Source organism: Nuphar pumila, chromosome 6 (assembly GCF_984573655.1).
Source record: "Nuphar pumila chromosome 6, dmNupPumi1.hap1.1, whole genome shotgun sequence".
Lineage (NCBI taxonomy): Eukaryota > Viridiplantae > Streptophyta > Magnoliopsida > Nymphaeales > Nymphaeaceae > Nuphar > Nuphar pumila.
The window spans coordinates 121,767,838-121,793,704 of NC_143254.1; the positions used below are offsets into that span (position 1 = coordinate 121,767,838).

Consider the following 25,867-nt stretch of genomic DNA (forward strand, 5'->3'; position numbering starts at 1 on the left):
ACATATTCTGTTGTGTTGTTCACCAACTGCATTGTGTTTTCGACAGTAGGTGCAAGTTGTATTTGGTCCATGCTTGTTTCATCGGGTAGTTGATGAGCACGAACAAGGAGAGGCTCGACCTGTGCCTCAGGATCTACATGACCCTCTACAAGGATCCTATGGAGCAGGGTCATATCCCTATCACGTTCAGGGATGCACTCACTCGACTCCTCTGCTGTACACAATGGTGTTTCCTTACTAGGCACAAGGGTGTCCTACTTTGCAAGCATAAAACTGCGAGAATCTTGGTTGTTGTCCTCAGGGTGGCAACCATGTCAGTCTGGTTGGACATGCATTTGGTCCATGGTGCATTGTTAGAGCATTAATGATAGTGACGCCATGAAAGCAATCAACTCTATTCTCTATTTTGCTAGTGGGATAGTCGACTCCTGAACATAGTGATGTAGGGACAAGGGCTTCTAAATGTTGCTATCACAGGTGGCCTGCAGTGAAGCTTTGTGTGCAGGAACTATGGACATGCACTATGCTGAGTACACGCTGCTCATGCGTATATACCTAGCCATTGTATCGGTTGATTTCTGCAAGGGTATTGTGTCATAGGGAGGAGTACGAAGATCTGCAATCACTCGTCCTCATTCAAACACACATAATTGCGATTCAAAACCCATCCACGAGATTTTTTCTTACAATTTCCACTGCAAGCATTTTAAGGACGCATGTCATGTATGCAACGTTCATTAATAGTGTTAGCTCTTACTGCATCACAGTCTTCCACACATCGCGAGAATCTCGATGCTTCCAGCTCCAAGCACATCTTTAAATTCGGCCCACAACTTGCTGTCTGTATTCGATCCATGATTTCGGTTAAGTTCATGCACAATTTTAATAGCATATCAACTGCAGTATCTAGAGTGGCAACACACTTTGGTGATACCCTGCTCTGATAGCACTTGTTAGAACCTCAAGGATATCTGAATTTGATAGTTCAAAAGTAGGCCTGTAAGGTAGATCCAGATGAACATGTACTTTAATTTGAGCCTGACGAACTCAAGAGTATTGAACCTGAGATTCTTTGATTGTGAAACCTGTGGTACATGTATCGGGGGTACAAAATCCTGCTGGACATGGTGGGAAAGAGGTCTAAGGGTAACCGTGGTTACATATTAGGACAAAAAAAGAAAAAAAGCTAATCAACCAATTGGGTAGGTGTGATTTGGATTGGGTAAGCGTTTGGTGTAGTTTTGGTCCATAACTAAGATGCTCTGGTCCAGGGGTTCTAGGGATACATAGGGATGTGTGTGAGGGCTTGGGATATGACCTAAACTCAGGAGAAGACTGCTGGTGACCCTCCTGAAGCTCAGAAGGTGGTGTCTGGATTGTGGGCATGGGATCTGGATCATCTTCTGAATTTACTTCTTTCTGATGGTGATGAAAAGATTGACTTGATATATGAATAAAAAAAAAGACAAGTCAAATAGTCCCTGTGAAGGTTAGGAGTTTCAAGTGGCATCATAGTTTCTATGCAGACAATGCTTTTTTTTTTATTCAGAATAAACAATAGTCTCTTCGATATTTTTTAGCTTTAATGGATAAAGTTGAACATCAATCGAGATTGCAGATCAGTAAGGAAAAATTCATCTTTATTCCTTTCAATTTATCTCAAGCTTGGATCTTACCTCCCTGGATCCTATTTAGGCCTTCCACTTTTCAGAGGAACTTTAAAAAGGGGTATGCATGGGAAGTTAGTTGAATTTTTTTTAGCCCAAGTGGAATCGTGGCATGACATTATTAGCTTTGCCAACAAGAATCATTATGATTTGCTCAGTTCTTATCTCATTCTCAATTTTTTGGATGGGATGTTTTCAACTCCCTATTTCTATCACTCAAGAGTTGGAGAAAATCACTCATACATTCCTTTGTCATGAACAAGAGAATTAGAGACATCATCACCTCATGAGATAGGAATAGGTTTGCAAACCAAAATTGAAAGGAGGTCTTGGTATTAGGAGCATCTAAGAAACAAACAAAGTTGCACTTGCCAAGTTAACTTGGAAAATTTGTCAAACTAGCACTAGCCCTTGGGTCACCTTAGTGAAACTCAAATACAAGCAAAAAGAGTCAATGTGGGTTCTAAAGAAACATTAAGCCACATCTCATGGGTGGAGGGGGGTCTATTGAGGTGAGATCCTTAGTGAAAGGAGTTCAATGAAAGGTGGGGGACAAAAGCACAACTGAATTTTGGTTTGACCTATGGATGGAAAAGGGACCACTGTTTCTAAAGTTGCTACCTAAATCCCAAAACATTTTTTATAATGACCTATGAAGGATTTCAATCAGAGATATCATAGATGTTAATTTCCAATCGTGTATTAAAATAAAAGATGTTAGAGTAAGAGTGCAACAACAGGTCAAGATGGAGGTGAAAATGCAAGAATAGGATCCCAACAGGAGTGATGAAATCCAATGAAAAGCAAAAAAAGGTTTCTTTTTAAAAATTGTGCGAGAATTTGTCAGAAGAAAAGGGCAACAAAATAATATTTTTAAGGTGTGCACAAAAAAGTACCACCAAGATCAGCCGCCACCTTAGATTTGCTCTAGAGAGCAAATTGCTCACGCAAATCTGTCATAAAAAATTAGGATTCCAATTTCATGTGAGTTTTGCAAAAAGAAGGAAGAATCTGAGGAGCATCTGTTCCTACGATGTCCTTAGGTGAAATAGGTGTGGAGACATGTGTCCAACTTGTATGGTAGGCAGTGAAAACATAAATAGTGTGAAGGAGGGATTCAAAATATGGGCAAGAAGGAAATTTAAGGAGAAAAGGGTCAAAGAGAGTTGAAACATATCTTACTATGTTATATAGAGCATATAGAAGTTGAGGAACGAAGCCATTTTTGGGGGTAGAGAGAAACCACAATGATAGACTGTCAAGGATATGATGGAGAACATAACATAAGTATGTTGTGCAATATAAGTGTAGTGTATGCGGTAAGGTTATTGCTTCTTGGTATTTATCTATTATTTTTTAATGAATTGTTATAATATCTCATGTAGTCTATTTGTTAAGAGTTGTTTAAATAATTGCTTTTTTAATTTACCTGTTGTTTTTACTGAACTACCCTAATGTCTTATTTGTTAAGTGGTTCATTTTTTTACAAAGTGGTATGACTTCAACTATTACACCCACTGAAGGTCCTACTGCATACATAATTGAACTTCACAAAATTGTAAAACATTGGATGTAAATTTGAGTGAATAATAAAAGATTGTATATAAATTTGACAAAATTGTCAAAGATTGCATGTGAACCCTACAAAAATTATTCAGTAAATATACATTAAATATTCATTCCAGTTTTAATGTTATATATATTTTGTATGTTTAATTTCATACCGCTAAAGATTTGCAAGCATCAAATTGTTAAAAAATGAACCTGATCCATTCATTAAAAAATGAACCTGCTTATATAATTGCATTCATTCCATTCATTCAAAAACTGAATCTGCTTATACATTGCATTCATTCCATCCATTCAAGATTTGAACCTTATCATACATTGCATTTATTCCATTCATTACAAAATGAACTTGCTCAAACAATTGCATTTATTTCATTCATTCAAAAATTAAACTTGCTCATACATTGCATTCATTTTATTCATTCAAAAAGTGAACCTGCTCATACATTGCATTCATTCTATTCATTCAAAAAATGAACTTCTTCGTACATTGCATTCATTCCATTCATTTAAGAATGAATTTACTCATACATTGCATTCATTCAAAAATTGAACTTGCTCATACATTGCATTCATTTCATTCATTAAAAAATGAACCTGCTTATACAATTGCATTCATTCTATTTATTTAAAAACAGAATCTACTCATACAATTGCATCCATTCCATTCATTACAAAACTGAATCTGCTCATATATTACATTCATCTCATTCATTCAAAAAATGAACATGTTCATACAATTGCATTCATTCCATTCATTCAAAAAGTGAATCTGCTTATATATTGCATTTATTTCATTCATTCAAAAAGTGAACTTTCTCATACATTGCATTCATTTCATTTATTCAAAAAATAAACCAACTGACCTTCTTATACATTGCATTCATTTTATTCATTTAAAAATAAATTTGTTCATATATTGCATTCAGTTCATTTATTTAAAAATGAATCTACTTATATATTGCATTTATTATATTCATTGAAAAATGCACCTGCTCATACATTGCATTTATTTATTCATTAAAAAATAATCCAACTCATACAATTATATTCATTCCATTCATAAAAAACTGAACCTATTCATTTAATTTCATCATTTTATTCATTAAAAAACTAAATCTGCTCATACATTGCATTCATTTTATTCATTTAAAAAATTAACCTGCTTATACATTACATTCATTTCATTCATTTAAAAATGAATATACTCATACATTGCATTCATTCTATTTATTTAAAAATAAACTTGCACATATAATTGCATTCAATTCATTCATTCAAAAAATGAGCTTACTCATACAATTGCATCAATTTTATTTATTTAAAAATTGAATCTGCTCATACACTATATTCATTCTATTCATTCAAAAACTAAATTTGCTCATACATTGCATTAATTTCATTTATTAAAAAAATAAAACCGTTTATATATTGCATTCATTTCATTCATTTAAAAATGAATCTTCTCATACATTGCATCCATTTTATTTCATTAAAAATGAACCTACTTATACATTGCATTCATTTCATTCATTCAAAAAAGAATTTGCTCATACAATTGCATTCATTTCATTTATTCAAAAACTAAACCTACTCATACAATTGCATCTATTTTATTTATTAAAAAAATAAATTTGCACATACATTGTATTCATTAAAAAATAAACCTACTCGTACAATTACATCAATTTCATTCATTAAAAAGCTAAATTTTCTCATATATTGCATTCATTTTATTGATTCAAAAACTGAACCTACTCATACATTGCATTCATTGCATTCATTCAATTCCTTGACCATTAACAATTTAGTTATGTACATTAGGAATATTATATAGCAATCTCATGCAAGAAACTCTTCTTGGCGTCACAAGCATCCATACAGGGTCTCTTTCTATTTATATGAGATGCATTGTATTTTTTATCACAACATCTATGCAACTAAGGCAAGAGAATTTAACTATTTGAAAAAGAGAGGAGAAAAGACAATGATGCTGCTCACCTTTTAAAGAAGCAAGAAATCCATGATTGCCCCCTTTTTTTATAGAGGCATGGTTTGGACTTTAGACAAGGACAACCAATAAAGATCTGTCTAGTTGCATGGACAAGATTGTGTAGAATAACTTTATCTGAACAGTGTTGGCTGGGTGCAGCGGTGTCTTGAATAAGCTGAGCTTTTTCCTTAGGTGTTTTGTTGTTCTTCTTCTTTTTTTGTCCCAAGAGTCCCAAACACCACTACTTCAGAAAGAGGGGTGGAAAGTAGTTTGCATCAGACACATGGAGCACAAACAACAATGACCCACCGATGATGTTGTTCATGTAAGATAGTGGGCATAAGAGAACCATTGAGAGGCCACCCCAACAATCACTCTCTTTCCTAGAAGGGTGTAACTATATATACATGTAAGAGTTAATGATGAATACAGTAAATTAAATTAATTAGATAATTAACTTACACTAAGATACAATTACATGTATAAATATCAAGAGATGCATCGCTTGTACTGAAGGGATTTCTCCTAGGGATATATCCCAAATCAACCCCTTATAGGTTTAAAAAAATGCACTCTTAAGCCAGGATTGTATGATTAAATCATATGTAAAACAAGATAGTGCAAAGATAATGAATTTTTTGGGTATACAAAAAATTACTACACAATGTAAAAGAGTTGTGAAAGCTTGACCATCCTTGACAATTTTGAGCGTAATTGTGCATGCTTCAACCCACCAAATCCACACTTTATAAATTCAAGTTCCTACATTGGTATCAGAGCGCAAAAGATCCACTCCTATCGGTGATCGTGTGCACCAGTCGATATCTCGTGCATCGTTGAAAGAAGAAAAAAACAAAATAATTTTAAAACCAAGGAAATATCGTTTGAGGTTACTATAATGTCTTTTGTTCATACATGGGGCAATCAGTGAAACAAAATATTGATTGCAAAAAACCCAAACTTCGAGTACATAAAAAAATTACGTACCCAGGTTTGTTTTTTCGATGATCGGAGATAGTCCTTGAAAAAGGGGTGTAACCATTTCGACAGAGTTCATCAAGCCCAATTTCCTATAAATAAAAATAACAAAAATTATAAAGAAATCAGAGGAAGCGAACTCAATATAGACTCTTGAATTGTCGTAAATCAGAGTTGGAAAAGTCACAAAAAAGCAAACCCTCTTAAGGGGTTATTGGTGGTAGGAATCAACGTAAAGTCTCATATTTAGCAGGTCAAAGGCGGTCAAACCCTTCGACCGCCTCTACCAGAAAACCAGGATCCACACCCAACAAACCCAGTGAGATCGGTGTTTGCTTGCCCCACTCTGCACACACCAAACCTCTTTCTCACCCGAACTCCATTTGCATGCCCAGTCCATTTTGGATCATTAGAAGAGGTGAACACCTTTGCAATGGTGTCACCATACCCATGAATCCATAAAAAACTGACCATCGATGGTGAGGCCTGACTACTAGAGGTGGTGGGGCGGTCGATCGAAGGAGAAGAGGAAGGGAACAATCCATTCAATTGAAGGAGAAGAAGGAAGGAACAACAAGGTCCTTGACTCGTCGTCCTCATTGAATTCATTGGCTTAGTGGTAGAACTCCGTCGCCGGAGATGGTGGGGCGGTCGAATCACGAAGAAAGGAAGAAGGGGACAGAGGTTAATAGAGTTAGGGTTTGGGAGAGAAGGGTTGAGAACCCACTCTCTCTCTTCATTAGGTTTTATTCTTTAAAGTTTTAATATTTTAATCATTACAGTGAGGTCCCCATATTTCATGTTATTTTTTGTTAGAAACCTCACTAGTTTTTCAAAAATAGTGTCTCTGCTTGTCACATTTTTTCAGAAACATGTTCTGTATTGTTTTTGAAATTATAGAAAGGCAGTTTATTGTTTTTGTTTAACCCAAAAACTTACATAAACAATGCTCTGTGTTACTTATTTAACTTTATTATGCATAACCATTTTTTGCTTTTAGAAAATTACATAAAGGAATTTTTGACTTATGGAATACTCCTTGTTCAAGTTTGATTACATTTAATGTACTACATTAAAATTACAGAACTGTTGTATGCCTAAACTTGCATTAGTAACATAGTTGGTATTTGTATTGGTAGTTGAAATTAGTTTAATATTAATCCTAGCATTACTGAATTGTTTAGGCATATGGCAAATCGTATCAACATAGCTAAACTTTTCAAAATTAAAAACTCAATGGAATGAATTTTGGAATGTGGAGGAAAAAGATGAAATATTTATTGACACATAAGACCCTAATTGTGTTAACCAAAGTAAAACCTTCACTAACTGGGAAATCTAGTGAAGAAGAAAAGAAAGCATGTAATAAGTTTGTATAGGATGGTCAACTTGCTCGAGCTACTCACCTTACATTCATGCAAGACGACCTCATATAGGTATTCGAAGATTATGACTGCCAAGAAGATGATGGAGGAAGTTAAAAAGAAGTGTGATATTACTTCAAAATCTCATATTTAGCCTCTCCTCGAATAGTATACTTCATGTAGGATGGAGTCAGACAACGTAGTCGATCATATGATTCATATATTGGTAATGACTAAGAACTTAGCCATAGCTGAAAATGATATTCTTGAGCGAATGCAAATCTCCATCGTAATTAACAACCTTCCTCCATCTTGACAAATAGTGTCAGCTGCGATGAGACTGAACCAAAAAAATCTTACCCTAATAGAGCTCCTTTTGCAACTGACTATTGAGCATGAGCACATGAACAAAGACAAGAAGGGAGAAATCATGAACACCCAAGAGTCCTTCTCATCAACCTGTTGTAGGCTTAAGCCTAAGGGGCCATTTTTCAAGAGATTTAAGAAGAATAAGTAACACAAAGGGAGCCCAATGCAAACTAAAACCCTAAGACTGCAACAAGGGTGCATGCTTTTCTTGTAGAAAAGTTGAGCATTTCAAGAAGGATTGCCCAAGTAGATCCAAGAAAAAGAATCTAAGAAAACAGGTAACTGGAGAGCGTGAAATTGTTTGCACAATATCTAAGTCATTGATCATGGATGGTGATCTGCCAAGATGCATTGACTCAGTAGCGACGCGACATATAGTCAAGATAAAAGAATGACGTGAAAATCAAGGAGCTGAAGCTAGGAGACCACAAGGTGTATATGAGAAATAATACATACAATGATGTGGTCAGAATAGGAACATACAAGCTTCAATTAAAAGGGACCAATCTACTGCTAACAAATATACTTTATGTGCCTTCCATGAAAAGGATTTTTTTTTTGCAATAACGGATTTTGCTAAGGCTTTAAAATTCATTTTTGAGGTGACAAGGTCACTATTGAAAAAAATAAAAAAAGTGAAGCTTAGAGGTCGCTATGATGCTGACCATGGTTTCTTTCATTTGAATATAACTCCTTTTATATGTAATGTAATAAATGTTGCTGGTTATATTAATTGTGTACTTAATGTGAATGCATATTTATGACACTTAAGGTTAGGGCATGTGAATGTTAATAAAATAAAAAGAATATTTTGCATGAGATTGTTGTGTTCACTTAAAAATGTAGAATTAAAAAAATATGAACCATGCATATAAAAAAAAAAAACTAGACAACCATTTTCTAAGTGTAGCAGAGCATGCAAATTACTAGTTCTAGTACATACAGATATATGTGGACTCTTAACAATAAAAACACATGAAAATAAATCATATTTTATTACATTAATAAATGATTATTCTAGGTATGAATACATCTACCTAATCTCTAGGAAATCTGAAGCTCTAGAAAAGTTTAAAGCATATAAATATTAAGTTGAAGGATTATTAAGAAAAAAAATCAAGTTATTAGATCTGATAAAGGAAGTAAATATAGCTATGATGAATTTAAGACCTTATAAAGTGATAATAACATAACTCATGCCTTATACACTTCAACATAATAATGTAACATAAAGAAGAAATGAAACCTTAATGAATATGACAAGATTCATATTAGCACATGCAAATATTTTCAAGAGATTCTCAGAAGAAGCAATAAGCACTGCCATGTATATTCTAGATAAGGTTTTTTTAAGGTTGTAAAGCTTATACCTCATGAGTTGTGGTTGACAGAAAGCTAGACTTGAGTCATTTACGAAAGTAAGGGTCACCTGCTCATTTGTTGATTTCTAATCAGATGAGGAATAAGTTAGATAATAAAACTATCAAATATATTTTTATGGGATACCCAAAGGGATTTAGATTATATAATTATGAGAAAGAATTTATAGAAAGCAGGGAAGTGAAATTCTTGAAAACCAAAGAAAGTGGTTTTGATCCTGAACATGATGGTGTCCTTGATATCATAAATGATTCTAGGGTACCAACTCAAGAGTTAGAGCATGATGATTCAATTGTGAATGATGAGCAAACTTCATAATCTGGATAGAAAAAAACAATAACTTCTGCTTCTTATTTAAATAATTATTATACATTTTTTAGCAAAGAATTATACTATTTCATAGATTTGGATGAAACTCTTGATAACTTGAGTTTTGATGATGCAATTGCTTTTAATGAATTTGATCATTGGATGAAAGCAATGAAAGATGAGTTGGTCTCCATAAAAAAAATGAAGTTTGAGAACTAACTACTTTGCCTAAAAGATGCAGGGCAATTCATAGTAAGTGGGTTTTCAAGAAAAAACTCATAGCAGCTAAAACTATTGATAAGTTAAAGGCAAGATTAGTTGCAAAAGGCTATTCTTAACGAGAAATGATCTATTATGAAGGAACGTACTCACTTGTGACCAAATTGGCCTCTATTTATAATATTTTTGGCATTTATAGCTTATTTTAATTTTGACCTATATCAAATGAATGTAAAAACAATATTTTTGAATGATAAATTAAATAAAATTATTTTTATGCAGCAATCAGAAGGTTTTAAAATTAAAAGTTAAGAGGATAAAGTATACAAGTTAAATAAATCATTATATGAACTTAAAAAGTCACCAAGACAGTAGTACTTAACATTTCACAATGCTATAATCAAGTTGGGTTATGAGGCAAATAATTTGACCACTGTGTATATGTCAAGAATAGTAAAAGCAAGTTTAATATGTTATCTCTCTATATTGATGACATATAAATTGCAGAAAATGACATGACATGATAAATGAGACCAAGTCATGGTTAAGTTCTCAATTTAAAATGAAGGATATAGGTGAAACCTCATATATTCTTAGAATTAAAATAAAAAATAAAAAATTAAGATTGTTATGGCTAATTCAAGAGAAATATCTTGACCACATTATAAAAAGATTTAAAATGAAGAGTACCAAGGCAAAGGGTACTCATATAGTAAAAGGATTAAAACTAAGTAAGAATGGTTGTCTAAAAGATAAACAAGAAAAGTTGAATGTTCTTTATGCTCAGGCAATTGAAAGCCTGAAGTATCCAATGCTTTGCATTATACCTGATTTAAGCTTTGTTGTAAGCCTAGTGAGTAGATATCAAAGTAATCCTAGGCTCTCTCATTGAAAAGCAATGAAAATAATTTTTTGACATCTAAAGAGAACTAAAAAACTTAAGCTATGCTATCAGTCAGATAGACTAATGCTTGTGGGTTATTCAGATACTGACTTTACTAAAGATAGAGATGAAGCAAAGTCCACCTCTGATTATATAATTATGTTAGGAGGTGGGGCAATTACATGGTCATGCAAGAAGCAAGGGTGTCTGGCACGAAATATCTAGAAAACTGAGTATATTGCCTGTAACATGGCAATCAACTTTGGTATGTGGATAAATCACTTCCTAAATGATTTGAAATTGGATATTTCAAGATATCCATTTCAACTTTATTGCGATAATAAATCTGCTATAAGATCGATTCAAACATAAGCAGATAGTTCTAAGAGCAAGCATATAGAAGTTTATCAATATATTCTTAGTTTGCTTATAAAAAATGAAATAGCAATTGATTATGTTTGTTTATGTGACATGATAGTAGATCCTTTAACCAAGGTAGTCACAGAGGATGTTTTTACTAGATATGTAAGTCAGATGAGACTTAGACATATCTAAGTAGAGAGTGAATAAGTTCACATAAACTGTATAAATAAAATATCACTTAAAAGTGTGTATATAAGGTTTCTGTTTAGAACAAACATGAAAACATATGATATCCCTTATGACCAAGTGGGAGATGTAAGATAATGGCAAAAGAGGACCGTTGGGCCACTCCAAGGGTCATTCTCTCTCCCAAAAGGTTATAACTGTTCATACATGTAACAATTAATGATAAACATAATTAAATTAAATTAATAAGATAATTAACTTACAATAAAATACAATTACATGTATGAATATCAAGAGATGTGTCTCTTGGGTTGAAGGAATTTCTCCTAATGATGTCTCTAAAATCAACCCTATACATGTTTACAAAAATGGCGCTATGAAGCCAAGATTATATGAGAAAATCATAAGTAATACAAGATAGTGCAAGGACATTTAATTTTTTGGGTATACAGAAAATTACTGCACATTGTAAGAGGGTTGTAAAACCTTGACCATCCTTGTCCATTCTAAGCATAACTACGCACGCTTCAACCCACCGAATCTGCACTTCCGCAAAATTAAGTTCCTACAGTCCACACAATCAAGCACCTCCTAAAAAGTCAATTATCACTATGATTTTCACTAAACTAATCTCAAAAAGTTTGAAAAATAATCGAATGAAGACATCATGTTCTTAGAGACCTTAAGGGTGTGTTTGATTGCTGGAGATAATTTCTCCTTTGGAAATAAGAACTTGAAGTTTTTCACAGTAAGAATTTATCAGTGTTGATGACGCTGAAAAAATAAAAAAACATGTGGAAGAATGTATTTTATTGCAAAAACGGAAAAAGTTAGAATTTACTCCCAACCACCACTTTATAGTTTTGGATTCAGGTATATCCAATTCCAATGGACTCGTGTTCACGTAAGATATGACCCAATACTCTAGTGGGGCACGGTCCCATGTTGGGGCCTACCTAATGGATTTAGATTTTGGATTTAGATCCGAATCCAAAGACAAGAGATGGTATTAAAATTCAGGTGGGTACACTATTTCGACATAATATTTCCATCATTCTTTGAGATGGATTTCAACAGCACTATTTTATGTTCACTAGAGGCCTAAAATCACCATTTCCTTTTTTGTACCTCAATTTGACTTAACGTACTTACGTTCCTTAATTATGAGAACACTGAACCACCCTACTTATCTTAAGCTAATTTCAAGCAAACCCCAAATTTATCGGCAAGGAAAGCTCCCTGTTTCGAGAAGGAAAGAAAGAAACTTTTTTTTTTTTTTAAAGGCAAGCTGGGGTTAGGCAGACCCACACCAGTTAAGATTGAAGATACCACCGGGGTTTGAACCTGCAACGTCCCACCACAAGGGAGACATGCACTGACCGCTTCTACCAACCACGCGGAGCCCCCGTTTTTTTACCACCAAAAGGAGATCGTCCTTAGACACCGTACAGATAAGTCCGAGACCGCTAATGGTTTTTGGCTTTTCAAATGTCCATCAAAGCATTATCACCGTTGATCAAATGCAATTAACCATGAGTCTACGTTAACTCATGGGTAAATTGGCAACTCATTGTTCTTGCCTTCTCACTCCATTAAATTACCTTTTTATCCTTAAACCCGAATTTCTTTCTTACTTTGGAGCATCACAATTACAATTGTTGCCCTATTTATTAGGGATGAGAACGGGTGGGAGTTTTCACCCAGGTTCAAATTGGATTCAGCTCACATTATCCGATCCAGATAATATATATCTGAATCTAGTTCAGATCTAGAATAGACAAAGTCAGGGTCTATTTAGATCTCGGTTAGAATCATATAAGCATACATGTACTATTCAGGATTATAGTGGGTTCAAACTCAAGTCGTTTATATTTTTCCTTAAAAATCAGTTTGTTTACCCGTTTCTTAGATCTAGTAATACCTTACCATTATTCTACAATTCAATTTGGGTTCAAATTTGAAACCTAATCCATCCTTCAAAAGTTAGAACGGATCTATCCTGATTTGACCCATATCCAGCCTATTTTCAACTCCATTATTTATAAAGGGTACAGGTTGGGTTTTGGCTCATCTTTGGTATGATGTCAAGATATTTAATGGATGGAGTTTTAATGACAGCCAATTTTTACATCACAATTAAAATTAGACCCAAACAAACCCGAACTGATATGAAGAAGGTTTTGGGGTTGATTATTAGAAATGCTAAACGGCTGAGATTCTCTGTCAGTTTGAACCAGGTCTGATCCATATTGTCAAATTCAGATACTGTACAGCCAAATCCATATCAGATTGTGGAAAAATATGTTTGGGCTTTGTTGAATTTGGGTCAAAATCTGGAAAAAAATGTGACTGCATCTAATCTAACCCATTTTAACTTTTCCACAGAAATCAATAGATTTTACATATTTACAATGCCGCAAAAGAGATAGACATAGGATAGATCCTAGAACTAAGTGGTGGGCACTGAAAGGAGTTAAACAAGGAATGTTTGTAGAACAGGTAGTTAACGAAGCTGATTGCTGTCTCGAGGAGGATTCAGAATCAATGTAGAATAAGATAGCGGGTGACATGAGAAAGGTGACTAAAGAGGTACTGGGTGAGTCTAAAAGCGGTGCACTGCTAGGTAAGAATACATCATGGTGGAACGAAGAGGTCAAATTAGCTATTAAAGTTAAAAGAGAGTGTTATAGAAATCTAAGTAAGAGTCGTGATAATGAGAATTTGGAGAAGCATATGATAGCAAAGAAGGAAGCTAAAAAAGTAGTTTGAAACGTGAGAAATAAGGTATATAAGGAAGTTTATGACAAATTGGATACCAAAGATGGCAGAAAGGATATTTATAGGCTTGCAAAAATGAGAGATAAGAAATCAAGGGATCTGGGTATGGTTAGATGTATTAAAAATGAAACACAAAGGGTTTTAGTCAAAGATGAAGAAACTAAGGAGAGATGAAAAAATTATTTTGATAAGCTATTTAATGAAAGTCATGCTCAGGATCTTGGAGACTTCTCCATTCCTTTTCATGAGATGAATCGTGACTTCATGCGCAAGATTCAAAAGAAAGAAATTGCAAAGGCTTTAAAGAAAATGAAATCAAGAAGGACAGTTTGCCCAGATGGTATACCTATCAAGGCTTAGAAATGCTTGGGAGAGAAAAGTTTAGAATGATTGACAAATCTTTTTAACAAGATTTGACGGACAAATAAGATGCCTAATGAGTGGAGGAAGAGTACTTTGGTGCCTCTATATAAGAATAAAGGTGATATACAAGACTGCACAAACTATCATGATATAAAACTCATGAGTCATACTATGAAACTTTTGGAGAGGGTGATTGAGTTTAAGTTGAGGAAGGTTGTCATGATATTGGAGAATCAATTTGGTTTTATGCCTGGAAGATCAACTATGAAAGGTATACATCTTTCTAAACAACTTATTGAGAGAAATAGAGAGATGAACAAAGATTTGCATATGGTTTTTATTGATTTGGAGAAGGCATACAATAGAGTACCTAGGGATATTCTCTGGTGGACAATGATGAAGAAAGGTGTTTCTCTCAAGTACATTAGTATAATTAAAGATATGTACGAAAGAGTAGTAACCAATGTCCGCACTTGTGGAGGGGTGACAACCAATTTTCCTATAACGGTTGGGTTACATCAAGGATCTGCATTAAGCCATTTCCTATTTACTATAGTGATGGATGAGCTTACGAGATCAATTCAAGAAAATGTGTCATGATGTATGTTTTTTGCTGATGATATTGTTTTGAGTGATGAGTCTAGAGCTGGGGTTAATGCTAAGTTAGAATATGGAGACAGACATTGGAAGCAAGAGGTTTTAAGTTGAGTAAGAGTAAAACATAATATATGGAATGTCGGTTTAGTAAGCAACAAAGTAGTGATGGGAGTGTAGTGAAGCTTGGTGAGCAAGAAATACCGGTGGATGATTGTTTCAAATATTTAGGATCTATCATTCAAAAGTATGGAGAAATTGATAGAGATGTAAATCATAGGATAAAGGTTGGGTGGATGAAATGAAAATGTGCAACTGGAGTGTTGTGCGATCGTAGAATGCCATTGCGGTTGAATGAAAAGTTTTATAGGACGACTATTAGGCCCGCTTTACTATATGGTACGGAATGTTGGGCTGCCAAGAGACATCATATTCAAAAAATGAGTGTAGCTAGGATGCGTATGCTTAGATGGATGTGTGGAAATGCAATAAAAGATAAGATTCGAAATGAGGAGATACATAAGGTAGGTGTTGCACCCATTGAAAATAAGATGAGAGAGAATCGTTTATGGTGGTTTGGATATATTCGACGAAGGCCTAATGATGCTCCAGTTAGAAGGATGGAGAAATGGGAAAATATATTAGTTAAAAGAGGTCGGAGTAAGCCTAGGAAGACATGGATGGAGATGATAGGAAAGGATATGAATGCTTTGAACCTCACCGAGGACATGGCATTGGATAGAAATGATTGGAGGAGAAGGATTCATGTGAAAGACCCTGAATGATTTTCTTTTTTGGTTCATATCGCCGACCCCAATTATTTTGGGATGAATGCGTAGTTGTTGTTGTTGTTTGTTGTACAATGGATCCAATACCGGATTGTTTGAATATGAAAATCCAGATTCGTAATAGGATCTAGTTTTACAAAAATCAGGTTGGCTGCTCTATCAAGCTTGATCTAGCCTACACCCAACCTGTTTCCCTACTAGACTAGAGAGAGAGAGAGAGAGAGAGAGAGAGAGAGAGAGAGAGAGAGAGAGAGAGGTGTTGCTAAGGAGGACAGAGCAAGTTTCTTAATAACTAAGACCTTTAATTTGGGAAAGGTGTATGGGTATAATGTCCCTTGTAATGGATAATTAATAGAAATTATGGAATTAACTAACTTGGTGTCATTTGTTTAACCCTGTCAAACTTTGTAAGGAAGTTGAAAACTTTAAAACTTTAGGTGTGCACATGAATTAGACCAAAAAGTTTGTGGTTATTTGAAAATTTCTCAAAAAAAAAACAACCCGAGACTAACCCTCCGAAAGGTGACTCTTCTACGGCCCAAACCAATTCATCTCTTTCTCTCTTCTTCTACTCTGGTTGGGGGCAAACTCCATCCCCTCTCTTTTCTCACTCTCGGTTTCCCATTTCTATATCAAACAGGGGATTAATTTTTATTATGATTTTTTTGTCAAGAAAAAGTTCATCCAGATATTTTTTCATGGATGTTTTTATCACAAAAAACTTCAAGCTCTCAAGCGCACCCTAATGCACTACAAGAAAGAGAGAGAGAGAGAGAGAGAGAGCAAAACCTTAAATGAAGTTGAAGGTGAAAGATATTGGTTAGAATGGTTGAACCAATGTTGTGAAAAACGTTGAGGCATAGTGAGGAGCTTCACCAATAACTGAAGCGAGGCATAAAACGTAAGCCTCAATTTTTTTTTGAAAACTTAAGAAAATTATAAAATTATCTAAAAATATAATTAAATAAAAAAATACTTTATTGATGAAGTAACAACCAATAAGAAATAGAAAATCAATACTAAAAAATATGACATTAACATATAAAAGTAAGTAAGAAACTGATTACATAACTAAAAAAACTAATTATATAATTGAAAAATATAATGTCCTATAAAGCAACAACCAATAAGCAATAAAAAATCTCAAATAAGTACTAAAAAATATGAGATTAACATATAAAAAGTAAAATAAACTAATTAAAAGCTTCTTCTACCAATAAGCAATAAAAAATCTCAAATAACTACTAAAAAATATGAGATTAACATATAAGAAGTAAAATAAACTAATTAAAAGCTTACTAATTAAAAATAAAAGTATAAACTAATTAAAAAACTAATTAAAAGCTTACTAATTAAAAATTAAAGTATAAACTAATTTAAAAACCAATTAAAAGCTTACTAATTAAAAATAAAAGTATAAACTAATTAAAAAACCAATTAAAAACTTACTAATTAAAAATAAAAGTAAAAACTAATTAAAAGCTTCTTCTTCTTCTTCTTCTTTCTTTTTTTTTTCGTGCCTCAAACCTCAGGCTGGTGCCTTGAGGTCTCCTCAAGGCAAAGTGCGCCTTTTGCGCCTCAAGGCACATTTTTTATAACACTGGGTTGAACCGAAATTCTTAGCTTTTAAGGAGAAGCACATAATAGGTATTATTTTATTTTATTTTTTCATAAATTATAAGTATTGAATTTAGTTTTGGATTCTATAGTCATCCTCTAAATTGGTATTGTTTTTATATATTGCCCTATCCATGAGGTTAGGCCGTTGATCTAGTAGTATTAATTCCTCTAGTAACTTCAAGAATTGAATTTAGTAGTAGGAGTAATAATAATAATAATTAGTGAGTAATTTATACGTTATGCAACATCCTCTTTATTTTGCTGAAAATTACTCCATGGTTAATATCAAATTAGGGTCAAAGCCATATGGTGATTTTTGGCGTCTCTCAAACCTTTTAAGAGGTTAGAAAATTAACAAAACATAGACTCCATAGCTAGGTAGTAGACCCCGGATTTTGTGCACACTGGGCATGGGAAGCTTAATTTCTATGTTGGCGTGCCACCGGCGACATGGCGTCAACAAGAAGACGTCCGGCCTTTCCGTTTGTATTGTATCATCAACCGCACCTAATAACCGACAGGAACAGTTTGTGTTGGGACGTTGCAAGTTCGAACCCCAAAGGGTATGGTTGTATAACTGGTAGCAGTGGCGGAGCCAGGGGTGGGCAGTCGCCCACCTCAGAATCTGAAACCGAAAAAAAAAATACTGTGCCTCCAGCGATATTTCCTAAAGAAACAAAGAATCTGATTTTAAGTCTTGTATGCTAATGCCTACCGCTATGTGTGTTTTAATTTGTCTGGTGTGTGACAAACAGAAAATAAGTGTATGTTTACTTTTAATCCAGCAATCTGTTCTGGATATTATCGTCTGTGGTGTGTTGTCATTTAGATGCAGTTTGTTTTAGGTGGCGAGCACTCGCCCAGGACATCAATCAGCAAGTGGTGCTGACACGTTTATGTCTTCCCGTGGCAGCGGTATCACATACACCCTAAGCTTCCACCTAATCTGGACCCGCGTTTGTCGCTTTCCGAGTTCGAATCTGCATTCAACCGGATTCTGGATTATGCGTTTTAAGCTTTAGAAGCTGCTTTCGGAAAGCAGCGTAATGTTCTGGTTCCTTGCTGTTTATTTGAGCTGAATGTATGCAAGACTGATCTCAAATGATTTGAGTATATTGTGATAAATATTGCTGTTTTTTTTACATTGATAACCAATAGATTTCAATATAATTCAAAGACTTATTTAAGTTTTATCTCTTCACCAACCAAATTTTTTTGGCCCCTCCATTGATCCGAATAAATGGATCGTCCTTCAAGACCATAGCATTGTCCCCGAGACTCGAGGTCTGCCCACCCAAGGAAAAACTCCTGGCTCCGCCACTGACTGGTAGGGGTCTAAACACACACACACACACACACACCAGGTTATATCTAAACTATATAGTCTATATTCATAAATCTGATTCCTAGTAATTTTCTTGAAAGGAAGATTTCAATATAATATATATATTTTTTTAAAGGCAAGCTGGGGTTAGGCAGACCCCTACCAGATATCTCTTAAGCCCCATGTGGTACAGGGCCTTCAGATTACCACATGGGATACCACTTTCTTTCGAATAAACACAGTAAAAAAGTTTCGATACATTGGAAATTGAAAGAGAGATGTAAACGCATGAAAAACTAAAAGATAATTGGCATAAATCAGGGAAAAATCATGGTTGCAGTAAGATATAAAGCGGTAAAGCCTACAAGGAAGCTGCCTTCCTGGTTAGAGGCAACCGTGGATTGTTATCTGCCATAAGATGTCCATGGATCGAAACTTGTAACAAGGTTGAAGTTGGGTGTAGTCTTAGTTGGGCAGTGGAGTCAAAATGGAGGCTGCAACTGTGCAGTTGGCGATGGAAAGTTTTTCCTTTTGACCTAGCCAAAAAAATTGACGCTATCAAGATTTTATTGCGACTTTTATAATTTATCACAAAAATTCAAATTTTATCTCTCAATATTTGTATGCATTACCAAAAAATTTCAAATTTGTCTCAATATTTTGTATGCATTACCAAAACCTACGTAATCAGCTGTAATTAAATTTCAAGTTGAACAAAAAACATAAAGAATAAACACCTGGATCTTATCAGCTGCTCACCCTAATAAAATATAATTTTGATTACGCGGATTCTGATTTAGTCAATTCTCAAGAGTTAAACTATTCCACTCAGCACACCAGTTTAGGACCTACTTGCACTCATGGGGTCTCCCCGATGGCCAAGCTGACCGGGCACACCATGGGCTATTATTGAGATAAAACTTGGTCCATTATTTTAGGCCCGGGCCCTTAGGTACCGAGCCAAAACTTGGCCTGTTATATAAGTGGGCAGGCTTGATGAACTTGAGTTATTTATTAATTTTTTAATAATATAAAAAATAAAAAATTAATTATTACATAGTAACTTGGATAACTATTACTGTTTACCTAATTAGTTGCATGAAAACTTGTTATTTGTTAATTATTACTGTTTACCTAATTAGTTGCATGAAACCTTGCTATTTGTTAATTATTGCTATTTACCTTTCTAAGGTTGTAGCATCATATTATAATATGTTAACGCAATGCTTTGCAGCAATTTCTAAGCATTATAATACGAGGGGTGGATGTGATTTTTTGCATCCATAGCATAAAACCAATGGTTGAATCCATTTCAAGCAGTATATCGCTTATTTTGAAAATATCATAGCATGATACAAAAAGGCTTTAAAATGTTTTGTGTTATTTTGAATTTTATGTTATTTATTTAATTTATTTTTGTATATTCTAAGAATTTATAAATAGGTTTGGGCCAGGGCAGGCCGGACCTGACCGGCTTCTCATTGGGCCAATTCTCTTCAAACTTGAGTCCGTTAAGAACCAGGCCAAAAACCTGGCCCATTACCCAGTCAATGGCCCCATCAGCCCGGTCCATTAAATGCTAGCTGAGAATAGTAAGCCACACACACACAAAAAAAAATTCCTCTTCTAAATGGATGTATGTAGGAGTGTCAACGGTTTTGGTTTGGATCCAGGTAAAACCAGACTTGGACCATATTTTTGAGTATGGTATCGGGTCTGGACCAGAGTTTAATCGGGTCTACTATAAGAAAAACCATACCCGAACTCGATAAAAACTACATGAATCAAATCTGGACCATACTCACTAAAACCATATTTTTTTTATCATTTTTACATTGAAAAATTTGTGGGTCTTTATCGAAACTGGCATCGGGTCAGGTCTGGGTCTGATATAAAATTTCACAAACTATGCCCAGGTCTGTGTATTAATAGAAACCTTCAAGTCCCGACCTGGGTCTTTATCGGTCTTTTTATTTATAACCATACCCGGACCTTATAGGGTTTTGTTAGGGTCAGGCCATGTAAACCAGCCCCATTGACACCCCTACATGTATGTATGTAGGTTGAAACTTCTAACCATAAGTTCCATGATTTGTACATTGACAAGGTTACCACCAACACCCTTCTGTTGGTAAATTCTTGTGGTCTCTCCTTACCTTGGAATACACTTTTGCTTCGACTTGTGGAAAGGTACACCACCACTGAATTTTGAACTTGTGACGTCCTGTCAACTTGATGGGCTTGCGACTATGATCTTTTCAAGACAAGAATCTCACCAAACTAAACAACAACCAGAGATCAAACAGGTAAACCAAGAAGCATAAGTGAAAATGCCCTAAATCTACTCCACCGCCCCCCCCATGACTATTCTTTTTGCACAACAAGCCCATCCCGGGAATCACTCCAGTCATACACTGCAACCCTTCTTCTCACACCCATCAACCACAGAAATGCTAGTCTACCTTCCTCAGATAGACTACATCATACACTGCAACCCTTCTTCTCACACCCATTAACCACATAAATGCTAGTCTACCTTCCTCAGATAGACTACATGGATGTAGACAGGTATCCCTTTAGGAACGCATTCCAATACCACCGTCCGTTGGGGCCCAGCTGTTCCTTTCGGAATCAACGCCAAAATATGGGTGAATTCTAACATGAAACCAGTTAGCAGAAGAATAGTACAGCTAAAAAACTGCTCCTCAACTCAACATACGCCCAATAATTACATACACAAATAAAGCCAACGACAGTGAGAGAAACTGTTCAAGACCAAACTCTTGTCCAGCTTTTACGTCAAAAGGCTCTCATGCAAACAAACGGACAAACAAGAAAGGCATATATGTCTGCACATTCAAAGGGACCCCCAAGAAAACTAAATCCAAACACGTTATTGATATATATATATATATATACATAAGCCGTTGATGCATTATTTTACTCGTTTAACTTCTGGAAAAGACACTAAATGCCACGAGGAGGGGCTCTGTTTGGAGGTCCACCATAGGAGCACCCTTGAAGAGGAGCTGGGGAATTCCTAGCATTAACTGTCGTTTGGAAGAGTGAAAAAATAGGAAAAAGATGTATTTCAGAGTGCATTAGCTGATGCCATTTGGACATCCATGAGAATTGATGACACCCCAGTTGCTCGTCCAACCAGAATGAGTCTGAATCCCAAACAACTTAGAAATCGGAGTGGGGAATTATCAAACCTAAATTTAAGAGGCCTCCCCAACAGGGGGTATGGATTCTACAAAACCATAAGCATCCACAGCTATCAGTTCCCAAACAGAGCTTTGGGCACAAGTATCATAACACAATCCGTATAACACCGAATCAGTCGGTCAGGCAGAAATTAATTTAAGGACTGCAGGATACAAATATATAATAAAAGACCGTACCCCTCATTTTTATGCTCCCTAGATTACGTAACACTCAAGCAAAAGAGAGACAGCGGGACAGAGATGAACCGCCACCAGTTACACCACCCTTCACCAAAGCCAATCACTCTCTTTCACCTTTTGTTTCTTTCTCTTTTTTTTTATTTCTCTCTCTGTTCAATACCCCATCGCTCTTTTCCAGAGTATCGACAAAAAGAAAAAATGACATTGATTCCTAGAAGGAGCAAGGACGTTTCTCGTCTTTAGGCCTTACAACAACGCGCTTTGCGCTACACTTTGTGATATCTCACCGGCAGCTCGTTGTTGACAACATACTCACGCGTCTGGAGGCCTAAACAAGAAAACACAGATGGCCAGTGGGATTTTAAATTATCGTCCACCTCTTATTCTCATATTACAGATCTAACTCTAGTCCATGCGGATGTGCAGAACGATAGACCGACGTTACAAAGAGTGGAAGCTAAAGAGTTTTAAATCTCTATTTTTTTTTCTTTTTTACTTTTCCATCTTCAACATAAGGAGGTGATAACAGCCATGAAGCTATGAAAAAACAGGGTAGAGAGATTAATTTATAATTTTTATGCACACTCATGATGAACATTTCCCTATGTTCGCTTTTCCTAATCCATTTTTTTTCTCAAAAAATGAGAAAAAAAAGAAAATTTAGGGAATGAAAGTGAGAAGAAGGAATCCCCTCTGTTGGCGTATCTAAGTCACACTGATCTCCCCATCTCTGCACTCACCAACCTCAATGGACAGGCTGCCGCTCTTCTCCGAAGGCAAAACCCGGCAACAGTTCCTTCTTGGTGACTGCAAATCCCACGGATTCTCCATCAAAACACGCAAAAAAGAAACGAACAAACACCAAGCAAAGAAAAGATAAAAACATTTAACAAAATGCAATGGATGTCCCTCGTTTTTCCAGTACCTTGTTCCACAGAAGCGGATCCGGTCTCTTGTAGACTTCAATCGTCTCTATCACCTCCGGCGAAGTTATCCTCCACCGGCAGTCCGGTGCCGGAACCCGAAGCTTCCCGTAGCGAGTCACCGTCCCGTCGCCGTCCGGCCGGTCGACCAGCGCGTTCTCGTAGTAGAAAACGAACGGTTTCTGGCAGGGGTGCCGGCTGACCGGCCGGGTGTTGAACGCGTAGGCCGTGTAGTCCGCCCGACGGTACCAATTGAGGAACGTCCTTGCCGGCATCTCCATCTCCCTCGGTGAGAAGTTACCCCGGAAGATCTGAACGGCGTATCCCCAGGAGACGGAGAAGGTCCACTCCCGGCCCTTGTCGTAGCAGATGGACTGCTGCATGAGCGCGGCGGAGTCGAGGCGCATGGGGCCGAGGAGGATCCGGCGGAGCGCCTGCACCCTGGAGACGTTGGGGAAGATGGGCTCGACGACGTCGAGGTGGTGGAGGGAGACGAGTGGGGTGACGGGGTGGGCGGCGAGGAGGCCGAAGAGGCTGCCGTAGACGTCGTACTGGTGGAAGCCGGGCTCCTTCGTGAGGGGGATGCCGAGCTCCGCCATGCACGCCTGCATCCGGTCGTCGCTGCCGTAGAGCGCCGGGTACCTCTGTATGCAACGGTCCTGCATCCGCTCGAGCGCCCGCGCCAGCGGGTAGCTGATGGCGAACCCTCCCCCTCCGTAGGCCATCCCGTACGAGAAGTATATGTTCTGCAGGTGGCTCTCCGACTGCGCTCCGATGTAGTAGAACTGCCGGTGGTCGTACTTGGAGAGCACCCGCACCAGGTTTTCCGGGATGAAGACGGTGTCGTCGTCGCCCATCACGAACCAGTGCACGTCCTCCAGCCCCAGCCGGACCGTCTCCGAGACGATCCTCGATATTCGGATCGCCGACCGGTGGCCCTTCCGGTTCCTGTAAGCGAACCGGGAGGTGTCGCCGGAGATCCGCAGAGGCGGCAGCCCCTCCTCCCGCTTCCACCGCACCGACTTGTCCAGCCACACGATCCCCCTCATCTCCTCCGGTCTCCACCAGAGCTTGATGTACTCCTTTCGCCCCTCCCACAGGCTGACCGACGCCGCGATCCCGAACACGATGTGCTTCAGATCCGTTCCCGCAGCCTCCTCCGGCACCGGCACCGGCACCAGGGTGGAACTCGCTGCGGAAATGTTTGGCAACTGGATGGCGATCCGGCCCGCTGCGGAAACGGAGTGTTTGGGGCAATCGTAGTCATCGCACGGATGGATGGGACGACAGGTCCGAGCGGTGAGGAGGAGGTTGAGGGAGTAGATGAGGTAGGTGATGGCGAAGAAGAGGATGGCGTAGGTCATGAGCCTGGTGAGGTTCCTGCTGGAGCTGCCCACGACCCCGTTGCCCCTGGGGTTGCCCCTCATCACCTGATCCCACACCAGCTTCTCCACATTCCTGTTATTGCCTTCCTTCATCTCTCTCTCAAAACACAGCCACTGAAAACCAAGCAAGAAAAATCAATGCTGCTGATGCAGAACAATGTGGGGTGAGCTCATATATGAGGAAGAAGGATAAATATCATGGTTGTGGCAGGAAATGCACCCCTCTCCTTCCCACCTGCGGAGGGTTTAGCGATAGAGGAAATGGGAAATTGTGGGGGGATTCAGATACAGAGAGGGCGAAGAGGGTGCGTGGGGGTAATTGAGGAATAGAGAGAGGGGAGGGTTGGAGGGACATGCATTCCTGCCAGGTTGCGCGGATTCACGGCTTTTGATTTTGGCCTCTTTTCGAAGACCACGCCGCACCTTTTCCTCTCTCTCTCTCTCTCTCTCTGTGTCTCGTTAATAATTTTCTCCCCCCTTTTATTAGTAATCTTTCTTGCTTCCCCCAGTGTGGAAAAGCGATTTACCCTAAAGCTCAGATGAAATTACTATACTGCCGTTTGGTTTAATAATTTCCAATGCTAACCCATTGAGGTGAAAGCTTTATTATTTTATATGCCGTCGCCTCTCTTTCTAAATTTTTGATAACTAAGAATCTAGGGGAAATGTGTTTTATATATACATAATAAAAGCTGATGACCAGTGTCAGTGTGTGTTCTAGGATTTTGTGAGAGAATCCTTTACGTAGAAAGCTGTGGACTTATCATAGTAAAGAAGAATCGAGAGGGGCTCTTCCTTTTCTAAGGCTTTTTACAATAAGGGGTAGGAAAGGATTGCAAAATACCATCCTACAATTTACGTACGAAGCGGGTGATGCTAATAATGCAACTGCAAGGCCTAAAATAGGAAGCAATCACCGTGCGTTGCGGGCCATCAGGTAAAAAAGAAAAAGAAAGGCTTTTTACATTTCCTTCACTGCTTGGCATGAGATGACAAAAGTAGGAGAAGAGATGATGTGAGCATAGAGATATATAGATAGATAGGGGGCCGAACCAAAAGGTGAGATTGGAGGAGTAGGAGAATCCAATGCATGACTGAAACGGCTCTCCTTTTGAAGGCTAGGGTTTTGTTTTCACACCGCAGATGGTGACAAATTGTCTGCAATTCTGTGATTCAGACTGGCGGGTGCCGACGCAGCTTCGCCACTTTAAAAAATTAATGACCCAACTAACCTTCATCATCAGAACCATGCAAAACCTCTACTGCTGGACACAGCCATCTCAGAAGATTTCATGGTAGTGCCGACCACAGCCTACTGCCGTGAACCAGGGTGATGACCCTCAACAACTTAGATCTGGTTCTGTGATATACCATTTTTTGGTCACGGACTGGATCGGCAGTTCCA

At 37.2% G+C, this 25,867-nt stretch overlaps 1 protein-coding gene across 1 annotated transcript; it reads right to left on the minus strand.

Moving 5' to 3' along the window:
- Window positions 1-22,610: 22,610 nt before the first annotated feature.
- On the minus strand, window positions 22,611-24,910 carry LOC149835982 (uncharacterized). Its single transcript, XM_090010739.1, has 2 exons — window positions 23,080-24,910; window positions 22,611-22,961 (listed from the first exon to the last, which is right to left on the minus strand). Exons 1-2 carry the CDS (start codon window positions 24,553-24,555, stop codon window positions 22,860-22,862), a joined length of 1,578 nt encoding a protein of 525 aa, XP_089866865.1. The 5' UTR covers window positions 24,556-24,910; the 3' UTR covers window positions 22,611-22,859.
- Window positions 24,911-25,867: the final 957 nt, after the last annotated feature.

What these genes read in the sequence shown, in the direction of transcription:
- LOC149835982 (XM_090010739.1), bottom strand. Translation starts at nt 24,555, where the DNA reads ATGAAGGAAGGCAATAACAGGAATGTGGAGAAGCTGGTGTGGGATCAG. An exon ending in ATCCGCTTCTGTGGAACAAG is followed by an intron (nt 22,962 to 23,079) that starts GTACTGGAAAAA and finishes TGGGATTTGCAG; the next exon opens with TCACCAAGAAGGAACTGTTG.